The sequence below is a fragment of the Eptesicus fuscus genome, chromosome 22, assembly GCF_027574615.1.
Source record: "Eptesicus fuscus isolate TK198812 chromosome 22, DD_ASM_mEF_20220401, whole genome shotgun sequence".
NCBI classification, from domain to species: domain Eukaryota; kingdom Metazoa; phylum Chordata; class Mammalia; order Chiroptera; family Vespertilionidae; genus Eptesicus; species Eptesicus fuscus.
In genome coordinates, this window is record NC_072494.1 from 33,995,099 (window position 1) to 34,011,339 (window position 16,241).

The 16,241-nt window shown below is 46.5% G+C and overlaps 2 protein-coding genes across 3 annotated transcripts in view; both read right to left on the reverse strand.

Annotated features, from left to right (window-relative positions):
• CR1 (complement C3b/C4b receptor 1 (Knops blood group)) overlaps positions 1-16,241 on the reverse strand; it is a 158,635-nt gene that overhangs the window by 25,439 nt on the left and 116,955 nt on the right. The gene's annotated exons all lie outside the window — the stretch shown is intronic.
• LOC129147998 (complement component receptor 1-like protein) lies at positions 1,940-14,866 on the reverse strand. Of its 2 annotated transcripts, none has more exons than XM_054712225.1 (5): positions 14,560-14,866; positions 8,290-8,466; positions 7,582-7,681; positions 2,406-2,491; positions 1,940-2,063 (listed from the first exon to the last, which is right to left on the reverse strand). In XM_054712225.1, the coding sequence occupies exons 1-5, from the start codon at positions 14,675-14,677 to the stop codon at positions 1,957-1,959; spliced, it is 588 nt and encodes a 195-aa protein (XP_054568200.1). In that variant the 5' UTR covers positions 14,678-14,866; the 3' UTR covers positions 1,940-1,956. The 2 variants fall into 2 exon arrangements, with proteins under 2 accessions (XP_054568200.1, XP_054568201.1); XM_054712226.1 differs by having other exon boundaries at positions 1,940-2,087.

Here is a 16,241-nt window from a genome sequence, read left to right on the forward strand (position 1 = left end):
GAACCGCGCTTTAAATTTTCCACTAAACACACATGGTCCTTTGTTCTGTTAATTCCAGGAAGTAACTGAACCAGATAGCCTCCCTGATAGAAGTAACTCTGCTATTTCTACCTTTGTAGGCACGCTTTTGCGAATAATGAGGAAAATAAGACATTTTGGGGGAGGGGCTAACAATCTGAATCTGTGCCGGTACATTCTTGTCAGCCTATAGTCTAGTCACTGCCCCCTTTGAATTATCTGGTCCTGCAAGACTTGTTTACCTAAGTACTACTCCCATTTTAGAGAGTCCATAAACCATGAAAAATACACAACCCCGAGACGGAGATATCAGCACTGGTGCCAAGCCAGGCCTTTAGATGTGGTCTCCCCATCCCAGCACAGGGTTTTGTTTGTTTGTTTGTTTGTTTGTTTGCCTTTATAAGCTATCCCCTAAGTTCATACAGGGCCGAGAGGTTTTGGAGAGGCATTAGTCCTCTCGCGGCCGCCTGCGTTTGCAATAAAGACTCCAAATCTGGCCCTCTGACTGTGGCGTCTTCTGTTTGACTCACTCTATTCCAATATAAGAAAATGAGCTATTGCCATACAAACTGTTTTGGCATTTGATTTTTTTTTCACATCAAATCCTATCTAATAAAAGTAATATGAAAATTAACTGTCACTCCAACACACAAGATGGCCGCCCCCATGTGGTCAAAGATGGCTGCTCCCATATGGACACAAGATGGCCGCCACAAGATGGCTGGCAGGGGAGGGTAGTTGTGGGGGGGACTCAGGCCTGCAGGGGAGGGTAGTTGGGGGGGACCAGGCCTGCAGGGGAGGGCAGTTGCAGGGGGGCCAGGACTGCAGGGGAGGGCAGTTGGGAGGGACCATGCCCGCAAGGGAGGGCAGTTGGGGGGGGACCAAGGCCTGCAGGGGAGGGCAGTTATGGGCAATCAGGCCTGCAGGGGAGGGCAGTTGCGGGGGGCCAAGCTGGCAGGTGAGGGCAGTTAGGGGCGACCAGGCCATGAGGGGAGGGCAGTTGTGGGGGACCAGGCCTGCAGGGGAGGGCAGTTGGGAGGGACCATGCCCGCAAGGGAGGGCAGTTGGGGGGGGACCAAGGCCTGCAGGGGAGGGCAGTTATGGGCAATCAGGCCTGCAGGGGAGGACAGTTGCGGGGGGCCAGGCCTGCAGGTGAGGGCAGTTAGGGGTGATCAGGCCATGAGGGGAGGGCAGTTGTGGGGGACCAAGCCTGCACGGGAGGGCAGTTGGGAGGGATAAGGCCAGCAGGGGAGGGCAGTTGGGGGCAACCAGGCCTGAAAGGGAGGACAGTCAGGGGCGACCAGGCCAGCAGGGGAAGGCAGTTAAAGGTGATCAGGCCAGCAGGGGAGGGCAGTTAGGGGCAATCGGATCAGTAGGAGAGCAGTTAGGCATCAATCAGGCTGGCAGGAGAATGGTTAGGGGGTGATTAGGCTAGCAGGAAGAAGTGGTTAGGGACAATCAGGCAGGCAGGCAGGCGAGTGGTTGGGAACCAGCAGTCCTGGATTGTGAGAGGGATGTCCGACTGCCCCCAATCGGGCCTAAAGGGCAGTCGGACATCCCTCAAGGGGTCCCAGATTGGAGAGGGTGCAGGCTGTGCTGAGGGACACCCACCCCCCCATGCATGAATTTCATGCACCAGGCCTCTAGTAAATATAATAAACATCTTTATATGTCATTAAGTGTTCTTCAAGATATTTTTCTTTTATGGCTGAATAAAATTCCAGTGTACAGATTTATTTCTTCTAATGCTGCATGGCTATTTTATGTTCCTTAGGAAATCCTATGTAGTTATTTTTATCATGTTTCTTTCCTTTTGGTAGATTCTTTCTAAACCATATTTTGAAACAAGTAGTACATTTAGGTCACCAGAACAATTTCACTATTATAAAGAATGCAGCAATGACGAGTTTACAGTGAACTCCTTGCAGAAAGCTGTGTTTATTTCCTCAGTGTGAATTCTAAGAAGTAGGTCTTGTATGTATCCACTTTTGAGGATTGTTGAACCCTCGAACATGAGGGTGTTGATTCTTCCACAGCTTCATTACCTTGGAGAGCATCGCTTTATCATTCTATGTTTATTTGCCAAGCAGAATGGTTATTATACTGGGGATGGTAGAACCAACCTAATTCCAAATTAACTGAAGTAGAAATACATTTTAGAGGCTTTTATGCCTTTAAGTCCCCAGATTCACAAAAGGCACATCCTGAGATAAGGAAGAATTTAAACAGTTGCCGGGAAACCCACAAATACTTTGAGGACAGTAGCACTGTCTTCAACTATCTGAAGGACAAAATGCACAAAAGGAATTCAATTCAAATTTTTATAAATTCAGGTGGAAACTTAGACTCTACTGGTAAAGGTAATAGAAAAGAAGATTTCAACTCACTCTGACAAACAGGTACTTGATTTTCCCAGGCGACAGTATTGCCTACGATGCTGCAATAATTAGAAGTTTCACCAATGAGTTGGTATCTAGAGGCAAAGGATAATGAATGTTACATTCTAATGTCCCTGCTTAGATTGTTATTTACAAGAGACCACCATCTTGAAGAATTCAGAACAACAATTTCCTTCTGTCAAACTATCAATTTCTCAAAGTTTATGTCTGTATTGGGACTTTTAAATTTTCTCCTTTATACCTTCTAAACTGGACGGAATCTCTCTTCTTTATCAACTTCAGATACATTTTTATGTAAATCTAAGGTAAATAAGATTCATCAAATTAGAACCAAAGGAAACCCAAGCAGAACAAAGATTTGAACACTAATCTCATATTTTAAATATTAAAGGCAGACATTCTCAATTAGTATGCCCCAAACTGTTTAAAGTGTGCCATAAAATTTAGAAAAATTAATGACATTTATATTTACTTCAACAGAAGCTCTGTATAGTGATGGAATGCTGGGCTGAGCCACTCACGAGAATTGGTATAGATAGGCCAAACTTGATACTATTACAAATTGAGACAAATACTCCTATCTAATAAAGAGGGAATATGCTAATTGAGCCTCACACTGTCGCAAAAATTGTGGTGCCCACAGCCAATAAGGAGGGAATATGCTAATTGACTGCCCCGCCCTCAAAGATGGCGGCACCCACAGCCACAAGATGGCAGTGCCCAGTCCCCTCAGCCCCACTGGGGTGGTGGGCGCGCAATAAGGCCGGGACCACCCTCAGGTGGGCCCGGCTACTCTGCTCGCTTGCCTCCAGAGTCCCCCAGACCCCTCAGCCCCTCAGCTGCCCAGGGCCAGCCGGAGGCGCAGGCATGCCTTGAATGGCAGCTTCTCAGGCTCCCAAGGCAGGTCTGAAGCACAGGCAAGTCTCAGATGGTGGCTGCTCAGCCACCCAGGGCTGCCCAAGGCTCAGGTAACCAGAGCCGGCCAAGGCTTGTGCTGCCAGCAGTGGCAGCAGCAGAGGTGTGATGGGGCGTCGCCTTACCCTGATCACTGGGTTGCCTCCCACCCCTGAGGGCTCCCAGGCTGTGAGACGGGGGCAAGCTGGGCTGAGGGCCCCCCATCCAGTGCATGAACTTTCATGCACCGGGCCTCTAGTATCAAATAATAGTCAAGTGTTATCTGGTATAGTTAGAACAATGCCATCTATCTATTTATATAAAAACTGAAGCAATCGGCCCACCTTTCGACCAGTAGCTATCACGCACACTGACCACCAGGGGGCAGATGCTCAATGCACAGGCATGGAAACATGGAACAGAGTGATGAATTTCAGAGGGAAGGGAGGGGGAAGAGATTAACCAAAGATCGTATATGCATACTAGAGGCCCAGTGCATGAATTCATGCACTGGTGGGGTTACTCAACCTGGCCTGTGGGGATCAGGCCAAAACCAACCCTCCAACATCCCCCTATGGGTCCTGGATAGCAAGAGGGAACAGGCCATGCCAAGGGATCCCACTGATATATGAATCCATGCACCGGGCCTCTAGTGTGTGTGTGTGTGTGTTGTGTGTGTGTGTGTGTGTGTGTGTGTGTGTGTGTGGCAGCACAAGCTTTATTCAAACAGCAAAATAAGCCAATCAGAGATAAATGTAAAGTGTGACAGCAGTGGATGTCATTTAGTTATTGGGTAGATTTTGTCCTCCTCTTGTGAGTTTTAGTTCCAATGAAAACTCAGCCTTCTGAGCCTTGTCATGCCATTCTGGTTTGCTTCATTCTTCTGGCTCCGCTAAGTTCTGGATGTATCTGCTGCCTGTGGGAGTGAAGGTGCTCTGCCGGGCTGCCTGATGTCACTAGATGGGGAATGGGGGATGTCCAACCCTCGAGATGGAGAATAAACTCTCTGGCCTGTTCTCTGGCTTTCTGGTGAGGATGAGCTTCCCACTTCCTATGTGTTGGTGCCAACAGGAGGAGACATTTATCTAGACTGTCCTTTGCTGCTGGGGAGAGGACCAGGAGACATGGGCAGGGGAGGTTTCTCTGAAAAACCACCCAGAATAATCTGCTATGGACACAGCTGTTGGTGGAGTAGGCATGGAGTGGACCTGCTGCCTTTGTGGGTGTGGGACATGGGTGTGGGATGTAGGAAGGACAGCCTCCCTCCATCCCTGGTTTCTGCTTATGCTGCTAACATGTGCAGATTGCACCACCATTGCCACTAAGCATGGGTCTCACCACTATGTCCTGCCTGGCTTCCTCTTTCCCAGTCCTATGACCAGAGAGAGATTCTTCTCCCTCTTTCTCTTCTCTTCTCTGTTTTGTTCTCTCTCTCTCTCTCTCTCTCTCTCTCTCTCTCTCTCTCTCTCTCTCTCTGCCTGTTGCTGGATCTCTCTCTCTGCCTGTTGCTACTTCCAGCTTATACTCCTTTCCAGCACAGCACCCAGTATGAGAGAAAGCGCATGGAACTCACAGCGCTGTCATTCTTTAAGTTCTGTGGTCCTTAGACCATCCACCTCTTTCCAAATGTTGTGTTCCTTTTAATAGTTGCATTTGAACTATTTCCAGGGTATTTAGTTATATATACAGAGACAGGCAGGGAAAAGTGAGTCTTCCCATCTTGTCCTGAAACTGGAGGCTGTAGTATTAACTCTTTAAAAGCTGGTTATAAAAGTTAATAGCTTTTCATTGTAGAAAAAATGGGAAAGGTACTGAAAAATGACCCAAACGCTGTATTACAGAAACTAGCATGGTTCATGGTTTAGAGCAGTGCTTCTCAAGAGTTCCATTTGCATTTGCATGGAAATCACCCGGGATCTTGTGAAAACGGATTCTGATTCAGTGGGTATGAGGATTCTGCATTTGTGACAAGCCCCCAGGAGATGCGGACCTTGCTGGTCTGTGAGCCATGTTGGGGTGGCGAGGGCTCAGAGTAAATTCCCTCAGTCTTTTCTAGAAAGAGATATACACGGAACATGTATATCAACTGTCAGGTAGAGGTGGTGAAACTGGACTGGGCCCTGTAAGTCACAGCTGTGTGAGTCCTCCTTTACCCCCAGATGTCTGTGTGTCCTGGCTTACTGCCCCCATTTCCCTCTGCTTCTGCCTCCAGGGTCTGCCTCTGCTGCCTCAGGGCTCTGCACTCCAGTTTATCCAGCAGCAAAGCCCTGTCCTTTATATGTCTCTCCCTAAACCCACTTGATCAAAGCATTTTTTGTTTATTTGGGGGCATTTTAGGGAGCTGTTACCTGGGGAGTGGGTGCCATTTTGCATTTTATCCTCTTCCTCCCTTGTCTTTCTATTCCTGCTTCTCTGCAGTAACAAGCAACTTCTTCCCTTTGCCTTGCACAGAACAGCCCCTTAGGAGTTTCACCTTCCTAAGATAGTATGTCTATCCTAAGAAGAATTCTAGTTAAAACGTTTTTCCGTCTTGTAGTGTATGTGTGTATTTATGTATGTATGTCTCTTCGTTTTATATATGTGACTAATAATAATTTCAGTTGGGAATAATATTTAAAAATTTTAACACACCACGGTAGCAGCCATTAAAAATATGTATGCTCCTGTGGCGGGGTGGGCTGGAGGAGGTCAATGGGTGGAATACGGGGACATGTTATACTTTCAACAATAAAGAATTATTTTTTAAAAATTTAAAAAGTACATATGCCATTTAGTGTTGAGTGTTAGGAAAAAAAAATACTTCTATTCCATTTGTGGTATTTCCTTCTTTCAAATCAAACCAAAAATCTTGGAGTCTCCCATACTCCTTTTTGTTTTTTAATTTCAACTCAATATCTGGTTTGTGCTGCACCAGCATAGCCAAGGGTGAACCTGAGGAGGGGCGGTGAAGGATCAAAGGAGACAGACAAAGAGAATACAGCTGGGGCTTGGTTGATCTCCCCTGCCTGGATGAGGACACAGAAAGATCCAGCCTGCAAGCCCTTGAGTTAAAACAAAGGTAGATTAATATGTATACAATTGTTCTTGTTTTGGCAACACTTGCTGCACCTCCCATAGCCCATTAGCTACTTAGGAAGGAATTCCCTGTCTGGCTTAATTATGCTAGGAGAGCTGTGCCCTCCAGGCTGGGACTTGTTTGTTGCCCTGCTACAGGTCAGTCGGAGGCTTAATCCTATAGCCGCTCCCTACCTGATCCATTCAGAAATTTTGCTGGCTAGATCCCCAGTGCAGGGCATGCAGGAGGCAGTCGATCAATGGTTCTCTCTCATCATTGATGTTTCTCTCTCTCTCCCCCTCTCCCTTCCTCTCTGAAATCAATAAAAATGTATTTTAAAAATACATATACGACTATGCATAGGAGGAGATAAAAAAGAAACTCCAGGGAATGAAAAACATAAAATTCAGAATGGTGCTTACTTTTGGAGAGGTTCTGTTGGTGGAGGAATGAGAATTGGGGAGGGCACACAGGAGACTTCAACGGTACTAGTAATATTTCTTAAGGTGAGTAGTGTATACACTGGAGCTCCTTTTATTGTTACCCCTATTTTAATTGTTCACTTATATTATTTTGTATGTATTTTAAGTAAGCAAAAACAAAAACAAAACAAAACAAAGCAAAAGTTAATATAAGGTGAAGCAGTCTCCCTACTTCTTTCCTAAGTGGGATGCCTCCCCCGAGGCTACGCCAAGAATATGTCCACAGCATGATGCTTGCACTGTGAGCACTGCTGGAGAGGTGCTATAGCAATCCAGATCTGCCCAGTCCTCACACCTGCTCCATCCTCCCAAACAAATCACTCCCACCTCCCTCTGAATCCACCATCCCCAGCTCTTGTTGCTTTGAGGAGAGAACATATTTGTGGGTCAATCAGTGTTTGTTCCATTTGCTTCTTTAGAGAGCTGGTCCTCCCCATCTAATGAATGCTTCACTTGGTTTTATGTGCATTAATTTGGTGTGCAACAGGCACCTCCCTCCCCACCCCACCCCATTTTCTAGACTTTTTTTTCTATTTTTGAAATATATGCTTAATCATTTCAAGGGTATTTAAATGCCTGGGTTGAAGCTACCACCTCCACTTAGAAATCCTATTGGTTTGTGTTAACAATAGGTAGTTTGACTCTCCTATCTAATGCTATTGTTTAGAAATTGGTGTTACAATTTTTGAACTGTCACCCTCCCCCCAACCCCCAAATGCTACTGCAAACTCACCCTTCATTACAAGAATATTTAATAACTGATCCAAATTTGGCTTCTCCAGTTATTTCCATTTTGCCATTTATGGGTTCTGAAGGAGTTTCACATGATTTACCTATGGGAAAGAAGCAGAATTTGGGGACTGGGGTAGAATTCCTTGAACTTAGTAAAGACCCAACCGGACTGTAGCTTACTGAAGAACATTTGTAGTTCTACAGATTGTGCCACATTGGGGAATTTCACAAGACCGTCTCAAAATCAGCCACCTACTAAGTACCATTTTCAAAAAGACCACCCCTCCAGTTCTATCTAATCCTCATCTCATGCCTTCCAGGAAAATGTAAACTTTATTTGTTACCAAAGTGTTTACTCTGTGATTCAACCCGTGTAAAGGTCTCACAGTCAGGGCTTTTGTTCTTACTTGCGCTTTTTTTTCCCTTTCCTGAGTCATATATCAGTTTCAGTTGTGAAAATGGCAGATGCCTAGTGAATAGAGATTTTCACTCAATCATGCCCTATAATGACAGTTTCTTATGAAATGAACTTTTAATGAAGGTGCCAGGAGCTCAAAGCAGTAGGAAGATATGACCTAATAACTCTCCCACCTACTAGTTAGGCCAACTTACAAGTCATAGAGGTTTTCATTCCCAAACTTGAACAATTGAGTCAGTTCTTAGGGATGTTTCACTGATACAGAGGAGTTCTCAGTCCAGAGTTACTTACGTGTACAGCTTTCAGGGCTTGACCAGACCGAGTTTTTTAGGCAGGTGATAGAGAAAACTCTCCTCTCGTAACCAGGGCGGCATTTATACTGCAAAGATGTTCCAATGGGATACTCCACCTCATCAGTCAGTCCTGTAGGCATGGCGGATGGAAAATGTGGTGGGGCTTGACATTGACCTGAAGACCAAGATCACAGTGACATCAAAGTCAATGAGGGAACTTCTATCTACCTCCTCTTTTTTTAAAAATTTATTTTATTGATTTTTCACAGAGAGTAATGGAGAGGGAGAGAGAGTTAGAAACATCGATGAGAGAAAAACATCAATCAGGTGCCTCCTGCACACCCCCTACTGGGGATGTGCCCGCAACCAAGGTACATGCCCTTGACTGGAATTGAACCTGGGACCCTTGAGTCTGCAGTCCAACGCTCTATCCACTGAGCCAAACCGGTTAGGGCTCCACCTCCTCTTTTTCTCCAATATGTTTCATAGATGTAATCGAAGAAGAAAATGAACACTTTAATACTCATAAAAGGATTGCTTCCCTTAGCAGCAACTTTAGAAAAGAGCTTTTTAAAACAGCATCTATCCGTTTTAAAAGTTCCTCTATTTTGAAGGCAATTAATATATATCTATATCTACATCAACATACATCTAATCTATATCTATTTTATCTATATCTATATATCTAATCTATCTGTTCTTTCACTGAAGGAAAAACTAATTCACAGCTTCACATTTTAGTCAATCAGAACGTTCCTGGGCTCTGGCTTCATTTATCCCATCCTCTTGTGTAATAAGCAGCGTGCTTGCGTTTCACCATCTATCTTCATTCCCAGTAGACCACCCAGACTTAGCAGAACAACAGCCTCTTCTCTGGCCTTCAGTAGTGTCACAACTGTTAAAAGATGTTGCCAAGTCAATATATCAGCACAGGAAAATTCAGCATGTTTTGCAGACCAAGCTCAACAACTGAACTTTATGAGGGCCTATATTTTATAATGCATATCTTAAATTAAATATTAGACTCATCTACTTCTTAAGATCTAAAGGTTTAAGTTAAACTAATAAAAATACCATGTAGAGTTAAACAATCCTATAAAATAAAAGTCTAGTATACAAATTGACCTAACAGCAGAATAAGGGGTCTCTATGATGCACACTGATCACCAGGGGGCAGACGCTCAATGCAGGTGCTGCCCTATGGTGGTCAGTGCACTCCCACAAGGGGAGTTCCACTCAGCCAGAAGTCTTGAGCTGGGCTCATGGCTGGTAAGGGCAGTGGTGGTTGCAGGAGCCTCTTCCGCCTCCACAACAGTGCTAAGCTTGTCCGAATGCTGACTTAGGCCCAGACTGTGAAAGGGAGGTCTGACTGCCGGCTCCAGGGATCAGGCCTAAGCCATCAGTCGGACATCCCCTGAGTGCTCCTGGACTGCGAGAGGGCTCAGGCCAGGCTGAGGGATCCCATCAAGTGCATGAATTTCATGCACTGGGCCTCTAGTATGTAATAAAGAAGAAATAGCTATTGGAAAAGTATTTTACATTAGAAATAGGTTCTGTTCTGTTTTGATTAATCTTCTATTTCTTTCCACACACCTTATTACTTAATTTAAATAATGGAGGGTAGATTGTTCAATTTTATTAGGCTTTAAGTAATCAACTTTTGGATTCATTGTTTTGTACTTATTTTTATTTTACCTTTAAATAATTTTATTGAGCCTATTTGATGAGTTAAAAATAAATTTCTTAAGATGGTAACTTAGATTTTTTTTGTTTTCAGCTTTACATAATTTCTGAGATAAGAATCCTATCTAATAAAAGAGTAATATGCAGATTGACCATCACTCCAACACACAAGATGGCTGCCCCCATGTGGTCAAAGATCCTGCCCCCATGTGGACACAAGATGGCCGACACAAGATGGCCAGCAGGGGAGGGCAGTTTGGAGGGACCAGGCCTACAGGGGAGGGCAGTTGTGGGTGATCAGGCCAGCAGGGGAGGGCAGTTGGGGGCAATCAAGCCCGTAGGGGAGGGCAGTTAGGGGTGACCAGGCTGGCAGAGGAGGGAAGTTGGGGGTGACCGGGCATGCAGGGAAGGGCAGTTGGGTGGGACCCAGGCCTGCAGGGAGAGCAGTTGGGTGGGAACCAGGCCTGCAGAGGAGGGCAGTTAGGGGTAACAAGGCCTGAAGGGGAGGGCAGTTAGTTGCAAACACGCTGGCAGGGGAGCAGTTAGGCATCAATCAGGCTGGCAGGGGAGTGGTTAGGGGGTGATCAGGCTGGTAGGCAGAAGCAGTTAGGGGCAATCAGGAAGGCAGGAAGGCGAGCAGCTGGGAGCCAGCAGTCCTGGATTGTGAGAGGGATGTCTGACTGCCCGTTTAGGCCCGATCTCACCGGTGGGATCGGGCCTAAACGGGCAGTCGAACATCCCTCGAGGGGTCCCAGATTGGAGAGGGTGCAGGCTAGCCTGAGGGACACCCCTCACCCCCGCCGTGCACGAATTTCGTGCATCAGGCCTCTAGTTCATATTATTATTTTATTCTGAGCATAGACTTAACTGTATTCTCAAAGTTTTGATGTGCCATATTTTCAGTTTTTTTTGTTTCTTAGCTTTATTAAATTTATTGGGGTATCAGTGCTTAATAAAATTATATAGGTTTCTAGTGTACAAATGTATTTTTTTCAGTTCAAAATATTTGGTTATGGCCATTGTGATTTCTTCATTGACCCATGGCTTATTTAGCAATGTTTTGCATAATTTATAAACATTTGAGGAAATTTTTAGCAGTAGATATATTATCAAGTTTTGACATTGATTGACATGTGTATGTCTCAGCATACAGTCAACTGATGTAACTGTATCAGATGTATTTTTTTAAAGGTGTGCCTGTTGCAGTGGGTATATTGTTTTGGGTATGCCAGTGAAGCCCAATTAACAATCTATAATATATAAAGAGCCAGGGGCCATCACATCTGGAACAACCGAACAGACGACCAAACAGGCTGCGTGGGGCGACAAGGCTGGCATGGGGGTTAGTGAGGGACAACCAAATGACTGAGCAGCAGGCTGCATGGGGAGACCAGGTTGACAGGGTTAGTGAGGGACGACTGAATAGCAGGCTGTGTGGAGTGATCAGACCGGAAGTGGGGGCAGTGAGGAGTGACCAAACAACTGAATAGCAGGTTGCGTGGGGCCACCAGGTTAGCAGTGGGGGCAGTGAGGGGCAACCAGGCCAGCGGGGGGCAGTTGGGGGCAACCAGGTCAGCAGGTGGGGCAGTGAGGGGTGACTAGGCTAGCAAGGGGGTCAGTGAAGGGCGACCAGGCCAATAGAGGGGGACAGTTGGGGGCAATCAGGCCAGCGGGTGGGCAGTAAGGGATGACCATGCTGGCGGGAGGGCAGTTAGAGGTGACTAGGCCGGCAGGTGGGGGGGGGCAGTTGGTGGTGACCAGGTTGGCGGGGGGGGCAGTTAGGGGCAATCAGGTTGGCAGGCAGAGGTGGTTAATGGTGATCAGGCTGGCAGGGAAGCCAGTTAGGGGCAATCAGGTAGGCAGGCAGGTGAGCAGTTAGCAGTGGTCCTGGATTGTGAGAGGGATCCCGGAGTGGAGAGGGTGCAGGCTGGGCTGAGGGGACCACCCCTCCCCCCACCACCCGTGCATGAATTTTGTGCACTGGGCCTCTAGTTAATCATATTTGCTCAAATGTTCTAGATACTTATATTGTATATTACATATGATAGAAATTTAAAGAAATAGGATAGAGATGAAATAAACATTGTAATTGCTTTACTAATTATAATATAATGTGATCATTAACTAACATTTAAACAGACAAAAATACAGTTACAGTGAGTTTCTCTGTTAGTAATGGTGGGTGTAAAACTATCTATCACCTAATTTCTTGATACTTTCTACATTTTTGCTTTTATCAACCTTTGGTCAGTTGTGATGAGATTGACAGTGTTTCTCCAACAAAGAGCTTGTATATGTGTTTGTGTGCCTGTGTGTGTGGGAGTGTTGGCAGGTATGCTATTTTCTTACTTGCTTGAGTTCACCTCATTAGAATTATTTCACTCAGTGTTTCTATGCAAAACAATTCTGAGGTTACCTGTCCAACGGTGAATACATTAGGTAAAACTAGGCAATGGACACCATACACACTGTCTCATCTGAGCATATATGTGCAAACTGAAATATGTCACAAAACACAGAAGCAAACTGGTATGCCCCTCCTTTCGACCCTGCATCTCTACACAGCAGGGAACAAGAGAGCTCACCTGAGGACCAGGAGAGGGCAACAGAGACTGCTATACTGAACACTAGTAATGCTCCTGAGTGTGCTCCTTGGTGTAAATCAATATCCCTGTGAATCACCCTGTACAACTGCTTTTGGACTCCCTCCTTGCATGCTGCTTTAGCTGTGCTCCTTCCACTCAGCCTTTTCTGATCATTGAAGCTGAGATGGCTCCATTTCAGACCCCCTGTGGCTTTGAGGTTGTCTTGTGTGACTTCCTAGACAGGGTATCTTAGATCTGCACAGGGATTTCCGGGTTCCAAACATTGTCACATGCACTGCCTCATGCAATATTTGCCATAGCCCTCTCAGATAACAGCATGTCACATATGCTCATTTTATACTCATGGACGCTGAAAGTTAGGGATGTTAATTGACTTGCTGGATCCAAAACCCCCATTTGGTATGTAGCAGACACTGGGCAAACCAGAACCCGGGTCTCCTAGAGATTTCATCAAACCTCACCCTCTAGGTCTATATGCATCCACCTTGGAGGCCTGGCTCTCTCAGGCTTCTTTTCAACTCCAAAGTGCTGTGACATTGTCAGCATCCCATCAACAGTTTCCTTATCTAAATTACTTTGGCAAGTAAATCACTACTTAGCTTACTTTAGGCTGTTTCACAGCTAGTGTGATAACCTTAGTAAAATAACTTGGGGGGAGGGGCAGTTAATAGTGTCTGAGGTTGTTAACGGGGGGAGACTATAACAATATTCCAGTAAGAAGGGAGCCAGAGACTCACAAGGTCCACAGCAATTTCCAAGCACTGACAACAGCTGGCTTAACTTACTGGGGACGCTTCTCTTCGGAAAAGAAAACTTTAGGTTCTATTACATTTCCTCCCCCAACAGGTTACTTTCTGATGTCTGAGGAGAGAAAACATGAACACCAACTTTTGTGAAAACCTGGTTTTTCTTTTCCCATGAGAGAGAGCGCCATCCAATAACCAATGTAAAGTGTCTACTAACAAGGAAGAGCCAAGCTCAGTTGTCAAGCAGAGGCTGGGCAAACAAGAGTCCAGACTGTCACTCCAACTGAGATGTGGCCCACGGGCCCCAGCGACTAGAAGGTCTTTGGGGAAAGCCAAAAATAAGAAGCAAGGGCCCTCATTGAAGTTGTTTACCTAAAGCTAGTAGGAAGGAAGGAAGGAAGGAAGGGAAGGCATGACCTCAAAATTTCCATAATAGTTATCAAGGCTTTATTTTGTTCCAAACACACGGCTAAAACGGGTCCACACTTCCAGGGTGCCTTCTATGGGAGGCCAGCTGCGCTGAGGGTTCTGGGGCGTCACTAGTTCTCCTAACCCCACGTGCCCTGCCAGGGATATGCCCTCCTGTAGCCTCTCAGTGCGATCACGTTGATGATGGAGGTGCTGTGGGCTGAATATTGGCTGGATGCAGGGCAGATTTCGGGTGAAAACCGCACCTCCCAGCACTGCTGGTCCCAACACGCCCATGAAAACATGCAGAGCTAATGGCTGGGGAACAGAAATTGAGTAACAGGCACTGGATTCCACCCTTGGCATGCTTTATGCCATTTAGATAGCAATCCCCTGAGGTAGGGATATGGGTGTTCCCATTTCACAGAAGAGGAAATGGACTCGGGCTGGGGTAGTCACTTTCCTCACAGTTAAGAAGTTTCCAGGAATAAAGCCCAGGCTGGTCGCATTCCCAGACCTCTTTCTGGCACTAGTGTCCGCGCCCCATTCTCACACAGCCAGTCTTGGTTAACAAGGAAGGCAAGGACTTCTTGCTGCACCACCTTAGCATCTGCGCTCTCCCCTGGCTGGGGACCGCTTAAGACCCTGCAGAGGGGAACCCCACTCTACCCTGAGGCCAGGAGGGTCTGAGGACAGAGGGGATCTCAGAGCCCCGTGCCCTCACCCTCTCACGAGCTGAGCCCCTGAAAACGAAACCCCAGTATCCCTGGATCCCAGGGCTGCCTCCCAGCTGGAGCCGCTCCCCACGCCCCTCCCGCATCTCACCCCAGGCTGCAGGCAGCGCGAGCAGCATCAGCACCGCCAGGAGGGCTCCTCCGGAGCAGGAGAGAGAGGGCGCTGGCGGCCAGAGAGGCTCCGGACTCCTCCAAGTACGGGCTCCCATCTTCCTCCAGAGTCACCAGATGTTCCTTCGCGGGAAGAAAATCCAAGTCACTAGAAAGCGCAGCTCAGAGGACACAGACCATAGTCAAGGCTGTGCGCCCAGGATCTGGGGAGCGCAGTTGGGGTTGCGGAACAAAAAGCTTTTGACCACAGCTTCCCCTTAATGGGCGGGGGAGGCCATGCCTGCTCCCAATTTGCTTTGTTTCTGGAGAATTTGGTGTGGAAACTCCACCTTCAGGTCCCGTAAATAGGATCACATGATCATAGTCGAGCAGAACTTCAGTTGCTCTGTGTGTTCTGCCTGCCTGGGTGGGCAGGTCCCAGGGGTGGTTTCTCCCGGCTCCACTCCCTTATGCTCCTGCCTGACTTGTGCCCTTTGCCAAAACTTGCGTGGGTAGGTCAGCTCCTTAAATGCCTGCTGTCTGTGTTGACAGCTACAGACAACATGTACAGGGTACAGGGACGATGAAGAACCGATTTCTCTATGTTGAGTTGAGATATACCAAGCCAGTGAACGATTTTTTAAAAAGAGAGTGACTACATCAGATTTGAATTTTTAAAATATAATTCCATCTGTAATAGGGAGACTGGACTGGAATAAGGCAATAGTAGCTGAAGAGACCAGCAAGGAGGCATTGCCATCACCGTTGGTAGTTTTGGTGGTGGTCTTGGCTAGATAAAGTGGGCAATTACATGATATTGGAGGTGGAATGAACACCATTTTTTGCATTGCACTTTGGTTACTTCCCTTCTGAAAGTTAGTGGTGAGAAAAACAAAATCAATAATTCACCCCAGGTTTCTAAAGGAATGGTTTTACCATTTGTTGGAATGAAAAAATAGGGGGTGGGAAATATTTGGAGCATGGGGCTAAGAGTTCAAGGATGAGAGAAATGGATGTGTGTGGCAGGCTGAATAATAGCTCCTCAAAGATGTCCAGGTCCTAATTCCTAGAACCTGAAAATATGTTACCTGATGTAATGAGAGGTTCTGTAGCTGTGATCACATTGAGGAACTTGAGATGGGAGATTCCCCTGGGTCAGTGGTCAGCAAACTGCGGCTCGTGAGCCACATGCGGCTCACAAGCTGTGGTTTGCCGCTCTGTTGACTAATGACTTTGCTGACCACTGCCCTGGGTTATTTGACTGGGTAATGTAATCACAGGGTCCTTGTTAGAGGGAGGCAGTAGATCAGCGTGGGAGAGGGTGATGACTGAAGCAGAGGTTGGATGCTGCCAAAATCAAGGAATGACAGCCAACTCCAGAAGCTGGTAAAGGCAGGTCAGAAATTCCCTGCCTGCAGAAGGCACCAGTCCTGGCAACACCATGGCTTTAGCCCTGTCAGACTCTTGTTGGATTTCTGAACAGAACTGTGAAAGAATAAACCTGTGTCATTTTAACCAGCAAGGTACATGTTACAGCAGTCACAGGAAACTAATATGGAGGGAAGAGAGGGTAGCTGGATCAAGGAAAAACTATTTTATTTTTTTAACTGAGAAAGCCTTGGGTATGGGACAGATAGAGTATATTGAGGTCCAGGGGATGTGGGAATGTTCTAGGAAAAGCAT

Coding starts and splice junctions, on each gene's coding strand:
- LOC129147998 (XM_054712225.1), bottom strand. CDS start 14,677: ATGGGAGCCCGTACTTGGAGGAGTCCGGAGCCTCTCTGGCCGCCAGCG. Junction 8,467..14,559: donor CGCGCTGCCTGCAGCCTGGG/GTGAGATGCGGG, acceptor CTTGGTCTTCAG/GTCAATGTCAAGCCCCACCA. Junction 2,064..2,405: donor TCAAGTACCTGTTTGTCAGA/GTGAGTTGAAAT, acceptor ATGCTCTCCAAG/GTAATGAAGCTGTGGAAGAA.